The 18,240-nt window shown below is 38.9% G+C and overlaps 1 protein-coding gene across 2 annotated transcripts; it reads right to left on the bottom strand.

Moving 5' to 3' along the window:
- Positions 1-10,564: 10,564 nt before the first annotated feature.
- CBLN4 (cerebellin 4 precursor) lies at positions 10,565-17,911 on the bottom strand. Of its 2 annotated transcripts, XM_007532932.3 has the most exons (3): positions 16,836-17,911; positions 13,736-13,852; positions 10,565-11,909 (listed from the first exon to the last, which is right to left on the bottom strand). In XM_007532932.3, the coding sequence occupies exons 1-3, from the start codon at positions 17,124-17,126 to the stop codon at positions 11,712-11,714; spliced, it is 606 nt and encodes a 201-aa protein (XP_007532994.1). In that variant the 5' UTR covers positions 17,127-17,911; the 3' UTR covers positions 10,565-11,711. The 2 variants fall into 2 exon arrangements, with proteins under 2 accessions (XP_007532994.1, XP_060041074.1); XM_060185091.1 differs by lacking the exon at positions 13,736-13,852.
- Between the last annotated feature and the right edge of the window lie 329 nt (positions 17,912-18,240).

The following is an 18,240-nucleotide window of genomic DNA, read 5'->3' as shown; positions in this document are numbered from 1 at the left end:
GAGTACTCAATGTGGGCCTCCACTGAGTCTACTCTCCAGGTCTGAGGGCTGAAAACCATTTATCAGTCTTCCTCCCATCCCATCATTTATACCCTGAAAGAAAGGAGAGAAAGGGGCACATGGCTACATTCCCAAAGTTGCAAACTCACAGGCATTTGTGTGCAGACATCAGCAACAACAGCACCAGAAACTTATGCTGACAGTACTATGGCAAGATTTCAATGATTCCTATCAGAAACTTGGCACACACTGTTTATGAATTTTAAACTAAAGATGGGCTTAAAGTTGAATTCTTGCTCGTTGGCAATATTTGAAAAAAATCATTTTAAAGTATCCAGCTGATTACTGATGTAACCTGCAGAAACTGTATAAACAGGACAGATTTGTGAGCTCCACTCTCCCATCCTACAGGAAAACCTTGTAAGTAGAAGCACCATTGGAGTTGTCAGGGAGAGTGAGAATGATCTTTCCTTTTTTACCCCACACATGGCAGCATCATTTGCAATTTTTAAAGCAAACATGCATTAATTTGGTAATTCAGAAAACATAAGGAGGAAAAAATAAACCACCATGAAAATTATTCAAACAGATGTGACTTTTTAGGTTGAGAATTTAAAGAGCAACCACACACTTTGAGACTTATCCCTTGGTCTGAAACTCAGTGAGGCTGCATCAAGAAGACAACAGACCATGAATTCCAGTCAGTCCTAATTAAATTTTCAAGAATAAACTTCTTTTCAAGAATGTGTCACATCATGGTTTGCAAAGCCCCAAGAGGGTGTTTTTATTTAAAGAACAATTCTCAGAAGGTAAACTCGAAACAACTAAGATCAGAATTCCCTGTAGAGCTGATCAAAAATTCTGGAGACAAGAGGAAGACATTACATTTTTAAAGACTGACATAGGGTATTCTTTTTTAAAAAAAAAGAAATTACCTTTATTTATTGAATAGAGACCGTCAGAAATCAAGAGGGAAAGGGGTACTAGAGAGGGAAAGAGACAGAGAGACCTTGCAGCACTGCTTCACCATTCGTAAAGCTTTCCCCCTACAGGTGGGGACTGGGGTTTTGAACCTGGGTCTTTGTGCTTGTAACATGTGTATTCAACCAGGTGTGTCACCACTCAGCCCCACCATAGGGGATTCTTATGCATAGTAAAAAGCAAGTGAAGTATGTGCACTAATCCTTTTAGGAATATCAGACAGGAGAGTTCCCTTGTCCAGAGTCACTTGGGTGAGGTCTGGGTGATTCCTTACTCCAGCCTATATTGCAAGAATATGAAAAATCCACAGAACAGCATGATTCCTCTTGAGCAAGTTAGCAGCATTTCCCTGCAGTTTCAACCATACAACTATACAGCAGAGGACACAACACCTACCCTGGGATATAAGGAAGCTACTAGTGTTCTCAAATCCAGTAAAGGCCAGATTTTCCAGAAGGTATGTTCTCCTGAGATAATAAGTAAGTTCTGTTTTCTTTAATGAGACTTCCTCATGGTGTCTTGATGCTTTATCATTTCCATACAGTGAGCCTAGAGTCCACCAGAAAATAGCAAATGGTAATGCCCATGGTAAGAAGGCAGGAAATAAGGTAGGGTGGTGGGCCATGGGTGCATACTCCTGTGAAGTATGACTGTAACTATCTGCAACCAACACTCCAGTTCTGTGAGTAGCTCTCAAGCCTGTGTGGTAAAAGACTAATTTGATCTAGTGAATATGATTGGGCTCCTTGATTCCTTCCCCCCCCCCCCACCATTCACCACCTTTCATACAAGTAGCTCACATTTTACTCATGAGAAATGTGTGAAAGATCAAACAGCCCTAGGCTAGGATGATAGCTTGGTCTTGTATAGCACAGAACATATGTCAGAGGCCCTACAGGTCACAAAGTCATTCCCCAGTTCCACTGTTTTTCAGAGCTGAGCAGAGCTCTGACCTCTCATTCTCTCATAAAAATAAATTACCTAAATTTTCTCCTAAAAAGCAAGCAAGCTGGAGCCAGCTGGCAGCTCACTGGGTTAAGTGCATGTATTATAATGCACAAGGATCCAGGTTCAAACCCCTGGCCCCCACTTGTAAGAGGAAAACTTTGCAAGTGATAAAGCAGTACTACAGGTGTCTCTTTCCCTGTATAGCTCCTCATTCCCACTCAATTTCTGGATGTCTCTATGCAATAAATAAATAAATAAATAAATAAAGATAAATAAATAAAATAAAGACAAAGCTATATATAAATAATATCAAAGGACATAAATTATGGTGATGTTATGTATGATATAGCAAATCCTAACAAAGGGATTTGTCACAGTTAACCCAATTGCCAAATAATGTGATTATAGCAATAACTATCTATTGCCTTCTTAAACCCTAAGACAGAAGGAACCCTCCCAGCTTCCTCTACGGAGCCTATATTTCTCCTAGTCCTGGAATCTCTAGGGTGGAGCTAACTTTCCTACATGCATCTCTCAAGTTCATACCAAATGATATTGCATCCGCCGATCCTAACCTAATCAAACACAAGACGTATCACCCCAGCATGCTTCACTTCAGAATGTATCCAGAAACATCAGGCATGGAATGTCAGCCCTTCAGCCTCATTACTCAGGTGAGAACTATCCTTTTATAGGATTCTCTAATTCCATTCCAGAAGGTTCACTTCCTAACCAAATCCCAAAACCTAGATATAGACCAGGTCCCGTGAGATAGAGCATAGGTTCACATGTATCCATAAATTAGGGCAAAATATATACCTGAAAGCAAAAGTACACAACAGTCTGCAGAAAATCAGTATAAAGTTCATAATGAAATAGTGTCTATTTATACTTATATACCCTCCGCAACTACTTCCTATTACACTTCCCTCACTAACTCCAAAGCTAAACTTATCAAAGCAAGGACTGCAAAAGCTGAATAAGGGCAAGAGACTGGCATACTTTAATGATGACTTTTTAGTCACTATCAGGCCACCCCTTCAGCTGGGGCCCTATTTAGGGAGTCCTTAGATTCTCAAACAGACATGCTAGGCCTAGACCTTAAATAAACCCTTCTCCATTGTTACAGGTCATCTCTATCAGGAACAACAAAAAAGTCCCCTTTGTAGGCCCCCCATAGGACCTTGCCCTCAACTTGGATCAACAATGGTAGAGAATGTTCCATCTCCTGAAGGTAGGATGGACAACATACTCTTTGCTCCACCTGAGGAAGATGGGTCCTGATACTGTGGCAGCTTGGAACATTCCTACTCATGACCACACAATGTGAGCTCAGATCTACAGGGATGCAGAAGTCACATAGGCTCCTGAGCTGAATATGGGCCCCAGATCACATCAAATCAATGGGGATTACAGTCAATAATATTTATATACCTTTCCCATATTTGGGAGTAAAAACCAAGGGGAATTTTTCTATCAACTAGTCCAAAAATACCTGATTGGGGTAGGAGGGAAGCTGGAAATAATTGAGTCATAGGACATTTGAGATTTTCCTTAATTACCTAAATTTAAACATTTATATTTCACCTGTGAAACTTTGAAGGAAGCTGTGTTTATTGGCTCTCAAAAAGTATTGGCTTGTCAGATCCATGCTTACATAGAAAAGCATTGGAAAAAATGTCATGACTTTTCTGACAACCCAATAGATTGATTATCATGAAGAAGTTCCCATCATACTTTTGGTGTCCATGGGGACATGTCATATACTGAATGTAATCAGGACCTGAGTTCCAAAGCTGTTGAATTCCAGAAACACTAAGACCATGCTCTAATTTCCGGATTGTAAGACTTCCCTCTTTATAGTGCATAGGCAACTTCAAGGAAGTCTGGAACTTGTAGATATGATAAAGGGACAGACTCAATGTTTACAGAAAGGGAGACACAGTAGATGAACAACCAAATCTTATAATTTGTTTAGTAAAATAAATGGATGGGCCCAAACCCTAGTAGGCTCAATAGTCTGAGAAAAACCAATGATGGCTTTGTGGTTCTTGCCAACTTGAACTCTCAGCCTTGTACTAGTGTCCAGTATTAAAAGAGGAGCTGATATTTCCCTTTAATATCATATATATATGTGTGTGTGTGTGTGTGTGTGTGTGTGTGTGTGTGTGTGTGTATTTACTGAGTAGAGACAGAAATTAAGTGGGAAGGGGCACATAAAGGGAGAGACATCTCCAGCACTGATTCACCACTCAGTAGGCTTCCTCTCATCCAAGTGGGGACTGAGGGCTTGAACCTGGATCCTTGCACACATGTGTACTTAAATGGGTGTTCCACTACCTAGCCTGTTTTAATTTCTAATAGCTTATTCAGTGGAAGAAAAGGAGATCTTGCAAAAAATATATCATATTTTAATGGCTCTGGTAGACTGCATAGTTCCCTTTATGGATGCTTATAAAATATTGTCTTATTTTCCCATGAGATAAAAAAAAGGACAAAGTCCTATTTCCCCGGATACCAGCCCTGGGAGCTTTTGATGTTGCCAGTAAATCTTGAAGCCTCTTGAGGTCTCCTTCCAAATAGCTCTCTGAGGGCAGAAAACTGGCTGTGGCTTTATTTGCAAACAGCTTCCTAGAATTACTGAAATGTGGGGTGTTCTTCTCCCTGGAGAGAAGTTACCACACAATTTCAGCAGTATTTTTGTTCCAATCAGGCTGGTCAAAAATGGAAGGACAGAATCCAGTATACTTTCTGGTGATGCCTATGGTTCATAAAGTCACCCAAATGAATAAGAACTGAAAGCTTTGCTTGTTAAACAGCATCTTTTTTACCTGCAGAAATCTGGCCTGGCTACTCAGAGAGAAAAAGGAAAAAAAAACAAAGCTTAAACAGAACACGGATTGATTTTTACTCCTTTCCATTTAATTGCCTTGTCAGATATCAGTGAAGTTTTAGCACTCATTTGTTGTTGTTGTTTTGTTAATTTTTTGTTTTTTTATATTACATCTTTGTATACCTCTTATGCTCCTTTTTTTTTTTTTTTACACTGAGAGAAAAAAAGCCATGACACTTTTTTTACTGTGGTGTTAATAATGCTAACACTCAACATCAAGTTATTTTAAAAGAAACTCATGACTGTGTTTCTAAATAGCTAAAGAATTTAGAAGAAAATAGCCTCATATAATCTAACAAGGGGGAAAGAATCCATTTAATGAATCTATTTATACAAACTTAAAAATTATCAATGTCCCCAATCTATCACTAACCCTAGTTCCTGAAGACTGATTATCACTGGTGGTTAATCAGAATAACTGCCCAGGCAAAACTATGAACTACAAGAATATAAAATAAAGAAGAAGTTTCATTCTATCTGTTGGGGTCTAGATATATTTTCTGAAGCAAGCATCCAAAGGAGATGTGCTCCATTAATTCCATGGTCAATGGTATCAGCCAGTGTTTTCCAGATGGCGAGAGCCAGACTAGGATCATATGGCTCTTGCCATTGGACAGTCATTGCCACACTTAACAGAATTTATTTCCAATTTGATGACCTTATCAAAGAGTATACAGGTCACTATATTTCTTCCTCCTCCCCAAATGGGTCTCAAGTCTACTCTTGCTTTTCTATATTCTTTCTTGCTAGAATACTAAGAGAAAAGTGTGAAATAATTCCCCTACATGGGCAAATCATTTTAAGCTACGTATTTCTCTTGTCATGGTGAGAGGAAAACGTAATGTAAAAATAATTATTCAGCATGCATTAACTTCTCTGAATGTTCTTCCTCTCATTGATCACATCCTCACACCAAAGTTAAGACATTATAAATTATTACAAAAAGAAGACAATAAATAAAAACAGCAGAAGGGAAAGCCCAAACTGTCAGCACAGAAAAATTAACTGCTAGATCCCCCTATTTCTCTGGGTATACTGAATAGAGGACCTCTAGGGTTTGCTCAAAATCTCCTGTCCTGAGAAAAAAAATCAAAATTTATGTTCTCAAGGGAAATACAGATTTCCTTGACTTGGGATCTATGACATTGCATTTTCTTGTTGTAAATATAACCAACTAGACTCAAGTTTCAGTTTTTTGAGAGTCTCCCTTAAATGCACTGATTGACCTAAAAGAAATTTCTATTGATGTAGATCCTTCTGAATATTTCCATTTTCTCCTTCGCCCCCTCCAAACACTCCTCAAATGAGCAAAATACATGAAGCCAAATGTCAACGATGCTTAGATAGAAATATTGAAATCACTAAAGGGTCACTGTAATTACAAAGAGAAGCAAGAGGTAATTACATTTTTTTAATTTTTAAACTCTTATTTGCTGTATTTATTTATTTATTTATTTACTTATTGACTAAAGACAAGAGAAATCGAGAGGTAAGAGGGAGGTAGGGAGAAAGAGATACAGGCAATACTACCTCACTGTTTATGTAGCTTTCACCCTGTAGGTAGGGATCAAAGACTTAAACCCAGGTCTTTGTGTATTGTATTATGTGCGCTCTACTAAGTGTTCCATTGCCTGACCCCATAACTATATTTTTATTTAATAACCAATGTTAATAAAATGAGAAGCTTCACTGAGAGTTTTCTTTCTTCAGGAAACAACTACTTTCTGTGAATGACTTACCTTTATTTCATGCGAGGGGTCCCCATACCTCTTCTTGAAGTAAAGTCTTCCTGATTCTTCTTCTGCACAGTCAACACTCTTGAAGATTTGTTTTTCCATTACAGAACAAAAGAGACTTCTGCTTACATGAAAGCCTCAAGTTACCTGCCTTTGTATCAGTTAAAACTGGCAAGATGATAGCAGCACCTGTATTTCCTAGGTCACCCAGAGAATGTGCTCTATACCAGGATGATTCATACTGAAAAATCATCTAGGGATTTTGTTAAACTGCAGGCACCTGTGCTCTCAGCACAGGTGACTCCCATACAAGTAGTTTTTGAGGTTTACTTAGAAACAGAGCTTCATTAAGTTTTATGTCATAGAATAGCACTGTGGAAGAACAATCTTGTTAAAAATGCAAATTCTGACTCAGAGCTGGGGTGAAGTTTCTAATGGACCACAAGTTGATGTGAGCATCACAAACCACACTTTGAATGACAAGACTTTAACAAAGCAGTGATGGAGGCCTTATGATTCAATGTGTAGTACCCAGAATGATAAACATCACATCATTTGTGAGCTCATTAGCAACACAAAAATCATGATCCCTGCTCCTACCTACTGCACTAGAATCTATACTTTACTCGTTCCCAGATGTTTCTTATATACATTAGTTTGAGACACAGAAGAACTTCAGGATCAAGTTCACAAAGAATTGCTTTCCTGTAGAAAAACCAAAATGTCTATGTGGAAAGGGAGGACAACCTTTTAAATTCTAAGATATTGAAATCTCTAAAAGTCCCAGATTCAATCCTCTGCATCACCATCAGCCATAGCTGTTCTGATAACATAGTGTTCTGATAAAAGAAAACTCTCTATATTTGAAATCTATAGTAAATATAGGCCTGTATTAGAGGAGACAAAATAACTTATTTATTTATTCCTTTTTATTTTTTATAATTTTATATTACAGAATTACATGTCGACAGGGGTTTGAATCCACACCATTCCCACCACCAGATTTCTTAATCTTTACTCTCCCCACTGCAATCCACCAGTTCCCCTAAAATTTTAGATATGGGATAACTATCTTCTCTACAACTATCTGTCCACATTTATACATAGTTTCCCCTTCTTTTTCTGATTCACTACTCTCTTTCCCTCTAAGCCACTCATGACATCATAACTACCTCCATATGTCCCACTCCTTTTACTTCTCTCTCTCTGGGTGCTGATGGATCTGGAGTGCAGAGTTCTCTTATCTTCATCCTATCACTTCTCCCCCACTAGGAATATGGATCAAGGTTGTTTATGGGAGCAGAAGGTAGGAATTCTGGCTTCTGTACCTGAGAAGCCAACTTCTTTAGTCCATCCCTTTCCCAAAAGAACAGGTATCACTACTTCTATAAAGTCTGTTCCTAGAAAAGCTCATAGTATAGCTTGAGTATAATTTAATCAGTGGTGAATAAAGAGGTTTATTTAAAAAAAATTAAAGCAGTCACTGGTTAAAAAATAGAGAACAGGTGTTGGGGAAGTGACACCATTTTAGAGAACATATGTAAGATCCTGAGTTAGTTCTGGCATGTCATTAAAAAGAAAGAATATCTAGAGACCAAAAGAAGACATGAAGCTATACTAGTTTCCAGTAGTCTACAAGAAAGGAGTAAACAGTCTTAGGTATAAATAAATAAATAAATAAATAGGGGGACCAGGCAGTAGCTATTCTGGTTGAGTGCTCATGGTACCATGCCCCACAGAGAGCTTCACAAACAGCAAAGTAGTGGTGCAGGTGCTTCTCTCTCCTCTCTTTCTCCCTTCTCTCTCATTTTCTCTCAATCATATCAAATAAAATTAAAAGAAATAAAGATGTGAAAATAAAGTTTTAAAACTTAATTAGATAATTAGGGACCTAAGATAATGGAAGAGCCCTCCCCCAAAAGCAGCTAGTACCATTCAGGTCCTGTATATAAGCTTTTTATGTCTTTCAGTTTTGTTTTTTGAGATGTTGTCAGGAAGAAAATGCTTACTACAGACAATTGCTTGCATTTGTTGATCAATAGATCAAGGAACAGTCAAAGGAGACAGGGAACATCTAGGAAAGGATTGTGTTGGCATTGATGAATGAAGACAGGGCCAATGTAAATACTGTGTTCAATTAGCATTTTTGTGTACCACGCAATTTCTGAAAACTATCTTTAAGTCACAGAATATGCAGGGAGCACCTGGCTCCATTTCTTGAAATACTTCTGACACTAGGCATAACCTCTCTTCAGATTACTCCCCACCCCCAAACTGAGTGTTCATCCTTTTCATGTGATAATCTTATTGTCCTCCTTCTGCCTTGCTTGCTTCTTTGCCTTTGTTAAGTCTTTAAAATTAGTAATCATTTGGGCCCTTATTGGGCTCCTACAGTTTAACAAGTACTTATACAATCTGCACAGTCAATCCATACAATTAACTATTTCTTACTTACAAATGAAATAACCATGTTCAGCAAGACAAAGAAATTTCCCCCAAGTTTACAGAGCTGGTAAGTGAAGATTGTAGAATTCATCCCTAATCTGTTCAAATCCATGCTCCTTTGATCAAATCATTCTGCCACTTAAGGATTCTATTTATTCATTTCAATGTTATCTTTCCAATATCTATGTTTTGGGTTGCTCCTACTTCCTAGAATGAGGAGCTACATTTAAAATAAGTATTTAAGTTTTTTGTTCTGACTTCATCAGTCTCCTATTCTTGCAGATCCCCTCCCACATTTCATAGAGATAGCTCCAGTGTCTTTTCATCCAGAGGCTCCCTTCAAGATTTAGAATGAATTTGCATCCTAAAATAAATGCACTGAAGCTTAGGAATCAAAGTCAAGCCCTTTTGCCATTTTTTTTAAATATTCAGAAACATCAAGAAAAATAAGAACATTAAAACCCAAAGGATGGTCACTGGACAGCTCTGCATTGGTTTATTATGTTAAGCACCAAACTATATCTCTCCCATTATAGGGCTCTATTGCTAATTTCAAAACTCTTGAGCCATTTGCCAAAATAATGACTAACAATATATTTATTCAAGTATGATTCACTCTGCTGCAATGAATAGACACAAACACCAAATACAGAGAATTATAAGAAAGGTTGTGTTAGAGCAGGGACATATGCAGAAAATGCCACTCAAATTTAGGTGAGAACCTCTGGTGCAATATTGTTTTTTCACATAACACAGAAACAGACAAGGAAAGGGTTTTGACTAAAAGCCAGGTGAGGGATAACTTGCCAAGCACAACATTGAGCATCCATTACCAACATCTCCAGATAATTCTTCTTGGGGAAAGAGTCTTCCTGTGATGAATGACTATTCTGACATGGTGATTAATCACAATTATACTGGAAAGCCTGCCTGAATACTAGCTCCCACAAATCCTGTAACACCTTTCTCTCTGCCACTAGCTATAAAACAGTCCTCCCCAAAATTGTTCTAATTGATTTAAAAAAGAAAAACAGGAAATTGCACCAAATCTTCAGAGGAAGTATCTATAATAATAAACTCTCCTCATAATTTGTCTTTTTAGTGTCTAGAAAAAGATAGAACTTTTCCCTCAAAGTCTTTGACTTGAAAACATTGGCCTTAATACTCATTATGACCTATTCATTCACTGAGCATCCTCATGATGTTTTAGAGGATCATTTAAAACTTAACTTCCTAAGTAAGTCTTTCTGAAAGAAGAGTTTACTAAAGTTCATTGATTCTCTTTTGGCAAGCTCCAAACTGCTGGATTTGGAGAGATAAAACACATTAAAGATTTTCTATACCAATTCAAAAGAACAGTGCCTGAAAACTCAGAAAGTTTTTCTTAAACTCAGGTAAAAGAAATGAGAAAAAGGAGAGGGAGGGTAGGATGAAAGGAGAATAAGAAGGAAAGAAGAGAGAGTGGGAGGGAAAGATAGTTGAGAGGATAAAAATCATGTAGAATGTACATTTCCAATACCAAAATGACAAAGCAATTCAACTAACATATATTAACCTTTATTCTATAACAGAGACATAAATAATTTTATGGATTCATGTGACCTATACAAAAGACAAAATAAGATATTGCACTCTAAGTTTAGATATGGGATATTGGGTTTAATGTTAGTTAAACAGATAAATATATACAATTTAAAGAGTTAAGGCAAAATCAGATGATACTTCAAACACAACAGAAGGTTTGAAAAATAGGTATAATTAAAAACAAGGGCATCCCATCTCCAGTTAATGAAGTGGCCATGTCTAAAGAAAAAAATTCTTCAGTTTTTAATATAGTGGTTATTATTAATCATATTAATTAAACTTGAGCAATAAAGTATAAGATTTCCCACAGAGGAGAACTATTTCATGGAGGTTTGGGGATTAAGCACTTAGAACTTGGGTAACCAACATTTTCTTGTCAGATTTTTAGATCTATCTTTTCCTATTATAAAATATAATTTGGAAAATATGACTCTTTCACATATATAATTAAAATACAACTATGAAGCATTCTTATTCTTATTCATATTCATTTTTTTTTTCTTTTTTTTTTTTTAGGGAAGTCATGTAGGTGATCTCATAGGGTAAACTGATGGGCAAGCCATCCAGTACCCTCTTTGTAGAGAAGACACAAAGCCAGTCACTGAAAAACAAATTCCAGCTCCCTTAAAAGAACAAAACAAACTAATCTCAAAGCAATAAAAACAAGTGTAGTCAATATATCAACACAGTATACAGTTCTTTGGCAGTAACACACTAATCGTTGATTGAAGTCAAACTTTTAGACTTTTCTAATTCTTAGACTTGGTTGTCAGTCTTTTAAAAAATAAATAAATAAAGTTCCACAGATGCAACAAATTCAGTAATTCCAGGAAATTAATTCAGAATAAACCTTGCAGACAGCTTGTAAGAGTTAACACCGAAGCATAGATAGGTATTGTCTGCTGTGAGTCTCGATCCAAATATCAGAAAATGTGCACACACACAAAAATAATCTGTGAGACTTTGTATTGGTTCGGACAGGCCTAGAATCCTTAAAGAGAATCCATATTCACCCATGAAAAATCAATAAAAGACATCAATCCGCTGATGAGAAAATGATCTTCCAATAGCTTAGGGGTGGGCTGCCCCTCACCCAGATAAACATTTCGTGGAGAAATCAAATTCTATAGGGGGAACACCAAAAAGCCAGAGAACGTGGAATACTGCCAGCCTCCAACCAAATTACCTTTCTCCAGTTTTAGGTAAACTTTATCCTCTTTATCTAGGTACAACAAAACTCCATTTGTGGCAGCTTCACGGGTAACATCTTTGTCTCCAGCAAAGGCAGATATTACTGGTTTTCCGTTTAACATCAGGTTAACCTACAAGAAAAGAAATCACTAAAACTCTCTACTAGAGATAATTAATATCTAAGATGAAACTGACCTACTAAAACATCTGATCTTGACAAAATAAACCCTTCCTTTCAAATCAGTTAGTTGAAGTGACTAGACCTCATGTCTACTGAGACTTTTAAAACTGATTATTTTAAAACTTCTCCTAGGGTAATTTTTAAATCCTATGAAAGAATACCACCCACAGAGAGCAACCTAGCTATTCTAAGACTAGCTTTCCTTTAGCATATATTATTATATTCATTGCTTTACCTCTCATAATCAACAGCAATCTTTTGTCAATAAAGCAAGCCTATGTATCTCCCTCCTCTCTAGCCCATGTATTGGCAAAAAGATAGAAAATAATGAAGTTTTGTGCCATGTGCAATAAGATTCTACAACACCCTTGCAAGTCACTGTGCAGTTCTGCATGATGAATGCTAAAAATCATTCAAAATCATGAAATGTGACTGTGCTGATTTCTTCATCTCTCTTCTCTGTTAAGAAATGTGTACTACATATAATAATCACCACTACCACTAAATATTATAATGATGGAGAACTAGAAAAGAACAAGCTACTTATTTACTTTTATCCATACTATAAGCTCTATTGTACTGTGTTCAGCATTGCAAAACCTTCTAAATACTAGGGCTTGGGAAAATCTAAAAATAAATAAATCTGCTTATGAGATAGTCATTTCTTTTATATGAGAAATTATACTGCATAAATTAAATCTGAGGTTGAAGGCCAGCAAGATTGCTTACCTGGGAGGATGCTACTGCATCCTGTGCACAACTCAGGTTCAAGTTCAGCTCCCATGGGGGTAGCTTTACCATTGTTGTGCTTTTCCCTCTCTCCCTCTGTCTCTCTGTTTCTCTCTTTCTGCCTGAAAATGATGGCCCAGAACAGTGAAGCCTCAGTGATATAATAAATAAATCATCATCATCATCATCACCAACTGACGTCGCTTAATTTATCCATTCTCTTGGATATGCAACAGTTGTAGATGAGGGAAATGATAAGCACTATAGCACAGGACTTGCATGCCTATAGCCCCAGAAGTCATTGGTTCAATATCTGGTACTACCATATGTCAGAATTGAGCATACAGTCTCATTCTCTATTGTGAAAATAAATCTTCTTAGGTACATAATCATTAATTTAATATTTAAATTATGTAAGCTTGAGTATAAGACAAAAAAATCTTACAAATGCATATTATGTTTTGATGTTGACATCAGTATAGTTGGGCACTAAAGGATCGAGCTCCATCATAGCCTTTGAATATAAGGTCAAGAAGCATGACATTAGAGTAACTAAAGATTAACTATTTAAAATAAAAGCATAGAAATCTTTCTTCTTAAAAATGTATACTGAATAATTATTACTTCATAGATTTGCTATTAGTGATTATATCTCACAATTTTAATAAAAAAATTTGTCTTATTTATTTATCACAAACTTATAAAGTTTTGCTACCCTTAAAATTTTTTTCTTACATGTTCAAATAACTCTTTACATGCATTAAGAGGAATCAACACCTTAGAAAGGAATCTACGTCACTAAATTTTTACTAAACCATGTTTTTTGCTACTGTGGTCAAAAGTTTAATTTTATTTTTTCTATGCATCTTGTCATGTGTCTTAATAGATTTATAAATTAAGGAAATTAGAAAGTAAGCATTTTAAATAGACTATAATATGGGTGATTTCTTTTTATAATAAAAAACTTTGAAAAATACTTAGATATATAAACTATTGTCAGTATACACTGTTGTTGGGAGTAAACAAGGAACAAATTAAAATACATACCTGAATTGTTTGACTCTGGTAGACTTTAATTACATGAAAACTGAAACTGTAAATTCCTTTTCTTGGTGCTACAAAGACAGACTCCAACGTGAAAAAATTACCCACATTTACTAGGATCTAAAAATAAAAATAATAAATGACAGTAAATCATATAATATCCTCTCCTTTAAATAAAATGATTTTCTTTTTTTCCCTCATTCTCTCCTTCTTTCCTTTGTATCTTTGTTCAATTTTAATCTACAACTGGTTTAATAAATCAACAGAGAAAAAAACATTAAATTCTATTCCTTTCCTCTTTAATGGCTTGGAAAATTAATTTTTAAAAAAACAGAAACAAATTTAATGAGTGCTTTGTATACCTGTTTCAACTTCTATCAAGGGGTGACAACTGTGGAAACATCTAGGTAGCAAATGAGGGTTTATCAATATTAGCTTTACTTTGAGAGTCTGACAAAAGGCATCTGTCATGTATTTACATTCCCATCCTCAGTAAACCTTTGCAGCAGTGACCAGAAGTGATGTTTCCAAACCAGCCAATCAGTACCCCTGGGTTCTCTGCAGTTATTTCTGGACACATCACAGAGGTCTGGGCAACCCTTCCACCATGTGACAAAATTCATGACACTGAACAGTGGGTACACAGACTAATAGGAATGCTTGGTCTTCCTCTGAGCTTCTGTCAAACCTCAGCTATAAATTGTCGTTTTTTTCATCCCTATACCATCTAGGCCTTAATCATATTATTTTGGAAATGACTCAGCTTTTATGGACTACAATGACAAAATATGGATAAGGATAGACTATGAAATAGGCGGTCTCATGTTCTTCTTAGTATTATTCATTATTCTCAGTCATTCCTCTTATCATTAAACCTAGTCTTTATTGAATATTCCAGTGTCAAAACAAAAAGTGAATTAAGGCACTGATTCCCAAGAAAGTAATGATGCATTCCAGGATGTTCAGTCTGGTCCTATTGGCTTTGGAATTAACTCTGAATTTCAATGTGACCTCTTAAACTAAATTTGCATGTATCACATAGATAAGTCCATTCCTATAAGAAGGAGGGAGGAAGGAAAGGACAAAAAGGAAGAGAGAGAATGATGGAAGGAAAAGAACCTTGTAAAAACCATCAGAATTTCTTCAATTTCTCTCCAAGAAGTAAACCTATGTGTTATTTTTAAATGTAGATTTCTCTATAAAGATACATGTATTTTATATCAATGGAAAACACTAAATTCTGGCTAAAACTGATACATTTTAAAATATTTTGTATAATTCTCTAAAATATAATCTATTACCTGTGAGCAACGCACCAGAATACAGTGAAAAATCAGGTGAATGTACCAGGTTCCACCCATGGCAAAACACATGTATGTGTTTAATTTTACTCTAAGATTTTACTTTCAAATAAACACCAAATTTTTTTCTCTGACCTAATGATCAATGATCATTCAACAAGCCACCATCTATGTAATAGTCCCTACCAGAGGTTTCACAAGGATTTTTTCAAGCATATTTAAACTAATTTGAGGCACTTAACAAGGACTTCCTGAATCAGACACAAGTAGCATAATTCATTAGCAATAATGGAGATGGCTGATTAGTGTTGACTAAACATAAGGCTGGCTGTTGACTCCACATTGTAATTAGAACATTCATATTTATAATTAAATGTGTCTTATTGTCTCAAATTCCTTCTCCTCTTACAAATGACAGAAGGGTCTTTAAAAATAATGCATTATACATAGGGTAACCCAATGTCTATAGTATTGCAACATGTACTTAATACATTGGCATGCCAGTAGGGATAATAACTGACTTTTATTTCCACTAATATGGGTATACTGCACCAAAGTCCCGAGTGGGTTGCTTAATTCTTTTTAAAATATAGCTATTTTACAGTAAGCCCCAGAGAGGCATTCCTTGCCTTTAGTCAGCTGGACCTTGGACTATTTAAGAACAAGGAACAGATATGCTCCCCTCCCCCATTCCTGGCACTTTCTGCAGCTCCACTTAACCCATGCTCTCACACATGTGGCTTTGCATACTGCTGTGAACTACATGAGTGACTTTGGCATTTAAAAGCCTACAGGTGCTCTCAGGGTTGAAATTAAAACTCCAGAGTCAGGTCCTAGTTGTAGGACACCTTACAAAAGCTAAACTGAATCCGGAGATTCTCAACAGCCACCCCGCAAAGATCCAGATTGTTAAAGAAAAAAAAAAGGAAGAAGAAGGTGGAGGAGGAGGAGGAGGAGGAGGAGGAGGAGGAGGAGGAGGAGAAGGAGCTATACCTTTAATTAATAACTCTTCCATGCCCTACCCTCAACTCTCAAAGTGCATCCTTCACCAGGAAAGCATGACTCTGAAGGGAGTAGAGCATTGCAGGGGAGAACAGGCTCCCCCAGCACTTCCTATGGATGCTCAGCGCAGGCACCCAATTCCATTTCCTTTCTTTCCTTGGCAACTTTTCTCCAATTGCCAGAGAAAGGCACTGAGCTGCAGCAACGCCAATAACATGTATGGGAATCCTGGTATCAAGAAAACTGAGGGAGATATGACCTGGCCATTCATTGCTCCCCACTCTCTCCCACCACCTAGGAGATTTTCACAAAGTATGGACACTGATAGCTCTGCTTCAGGAATAGCTTCTCCATCTGGAAGAAACAACTCTCATGGGGGGGGGGGAGTAAGCAGCCTCCATCATATTTGCAGAGGAATCTGAAGTGTGTAGGGGCAGGTGGAGGAGTCAAGGGGTATGAGTATAAGGTTCAGGGATCAGAATCTGGACAGCAACGGGGGACCTGTTGCTGTTAAACTTGTCCTGAGCTCCCTCTGCCTAGCTCTGAACTCTAGCCTTTTTCCCACCGCCCCAGCAGACCTGCGGAGGCCAAGAGGGAATAGGGCTGAGGATGCAATGAGAGAACCATTAGAAGTTTCAGATACACATATTTGAGGAAGGCATCACTGACTCCCTTCCAGCCCCCCACCTCACCCCCACCCCAATCAAACCAGTTTAACCAGAGCAAAGCAATCCCGGTCTGGGCTGCCCAGAGATAGCCTCCGCCCAATCCCCGAAGGCCTGCACCCCTCCAGGTCTGACCTGATCAAAGTAAATGATGCGAGTCTTGTTGCTCATCTCAGATGGCTCATGGTTAGTGCTCCGCACCGCGGAGAAGGCGACCTTAGAGTTGGCCGCTCGGACGGAGATTCCCAGAGGGGACGAAGAGGAACCCTTGGAGTCCGTGGCCGGATTCGAGTCGCACACCACCAAGCACTTGCCCTCCAGCACGATGGGCTCCGTGTCGTTCTGTGCCCAGACAGACAGCCCCGGCAGGGTGAAGGCCAACAGCACTGCCGGCACCACGGACAATGCCCGGAGCCCGGAGCCCATGGTGAGCCGCGTGGGCAGTTGCAGCCGGCTGGCGCTTTTGCTGGCCGGCGTCGCTTCTTATCCCCAGACCCCCGAGCTCGGGAAGGTGCCAGCGGCTAAATGGACAGCGCTGCAGGAACAGCGGCTGCCTTGGCGCTCACACTTCCACCGATTCTGTGGTTTGAAGTCAAAGTCACCCCTCGCGCTGTCTCGCTGGCTCTGTTATCTTTGTCCTTTAAGGAGCTCATGCAGAACCCCCTACTCCACCCTCCTCTGCCCCAGAATCAGCCCTGCCTGGGGCCCCTGCACTCACCCTTGTTCTTAGGCATGTAAAAGTCCCCCCAAACCTTCGCATTCACGCCTCAAAGGGGAAAGGAATGCATTCTCAGTCCAAACCCAGACAACCTCAGGTGAACCACGGAGCAGGAAAAACGAGGGGACTCAGAGGAAACTGCAGGGGTGCTGGGAGCTGAGCAGAGCCGAGGTCGGTCCTGTAAGCATCTGACCCGCTGCAGGGACTAATCACTGAGGCAGAAGGTGTTTCCCAGCTGAGAAGAACGCGAGACTGTTTTTTACCAGGACGCTAGCGACTCCCACTTTCGCTTAACCAAAGATTTCCAGGATTGGTGGCTCTGGGACGTCTGCAGGCAGGCAGCGGCTGACCAAGTCCCCAGCATAGAAAATCACACACTGGAGGGTTCAACTCCAAGGTGCAGGACGGCTTTGCTAGTAGGGTCCTCCTCTCCTGCCTGCGCACAACTTTATCTGTCCTCGCGCAGCCAGGAGAGCGCACAGCGGGCACACGCGCGCTATTTATAGGAGCGCAGAGTCCGACTGGGCTTGGCTCTCAGTAAGCCAGCTCCCAGGGAATAGAGAGAAGTTCGGTGACCCTAGCGGATCCGCTCCTTCCTGGATCACCCCCGCAACACACCCCAGAGCCAGCTGGGTGCTCAGCGCCGCGTACTGGGACCACTCGGACTCGGGATCACTCGGTACAGAGTGAAGAGTGTGTGCCCAGAGAGAGGCGCCCACAACCCAGTGCCTGTGGGTGCTTTTAGCCTGCTCGCCCCCTCCTCCGGTCTGGGTCGGCATGGAGAGCTGTGGTTCCACTCACCCCTCCCCAGAGCGGGACTCC

Source organism: Erinaceus europaeus, chromosome 1 (assembly GCF_950295315.1).
Source record: "Erinaceus europaeus chromosome 1, mEriEur2.1, whole genome shotgun sequence".
NCBI lineage: Eukaryota > Metazoa > Chordata > Mammalia > Eulipotyphla > Erinaceidae > Erinaceus > Erinaceus europaeus.
Note: the sequence above shows the minus strand (reverse complement) of the source record. Positions and strands in the feature narration are given on the sequence as shown.

Bases quoted from the DNA above. Each gene is read 5' to 3' on its own strand.
- CBLN4 (XM_007532932.3), bottom strand. From the start codon at position 17,126: ATGGGCTCCGGGCTCCGGGCATTGTCCGTGGTGCCGGCAGTGCTGTTG. The intron at 13,853-16,835 runs GTCAGACCTGGA...TTTTATTTTTAG, and splicing joins GCATCATTTACTTTGATCAG to ATCCTAGTAAATGTGGGTAA. The intron at 11,910-13,735 runs GTATGTATTTTA...CTTTTCTTGTAG, and splicing joins ACCAGAGTCAAACAATTCAG to GTTAACCTGATGTTAAACGG.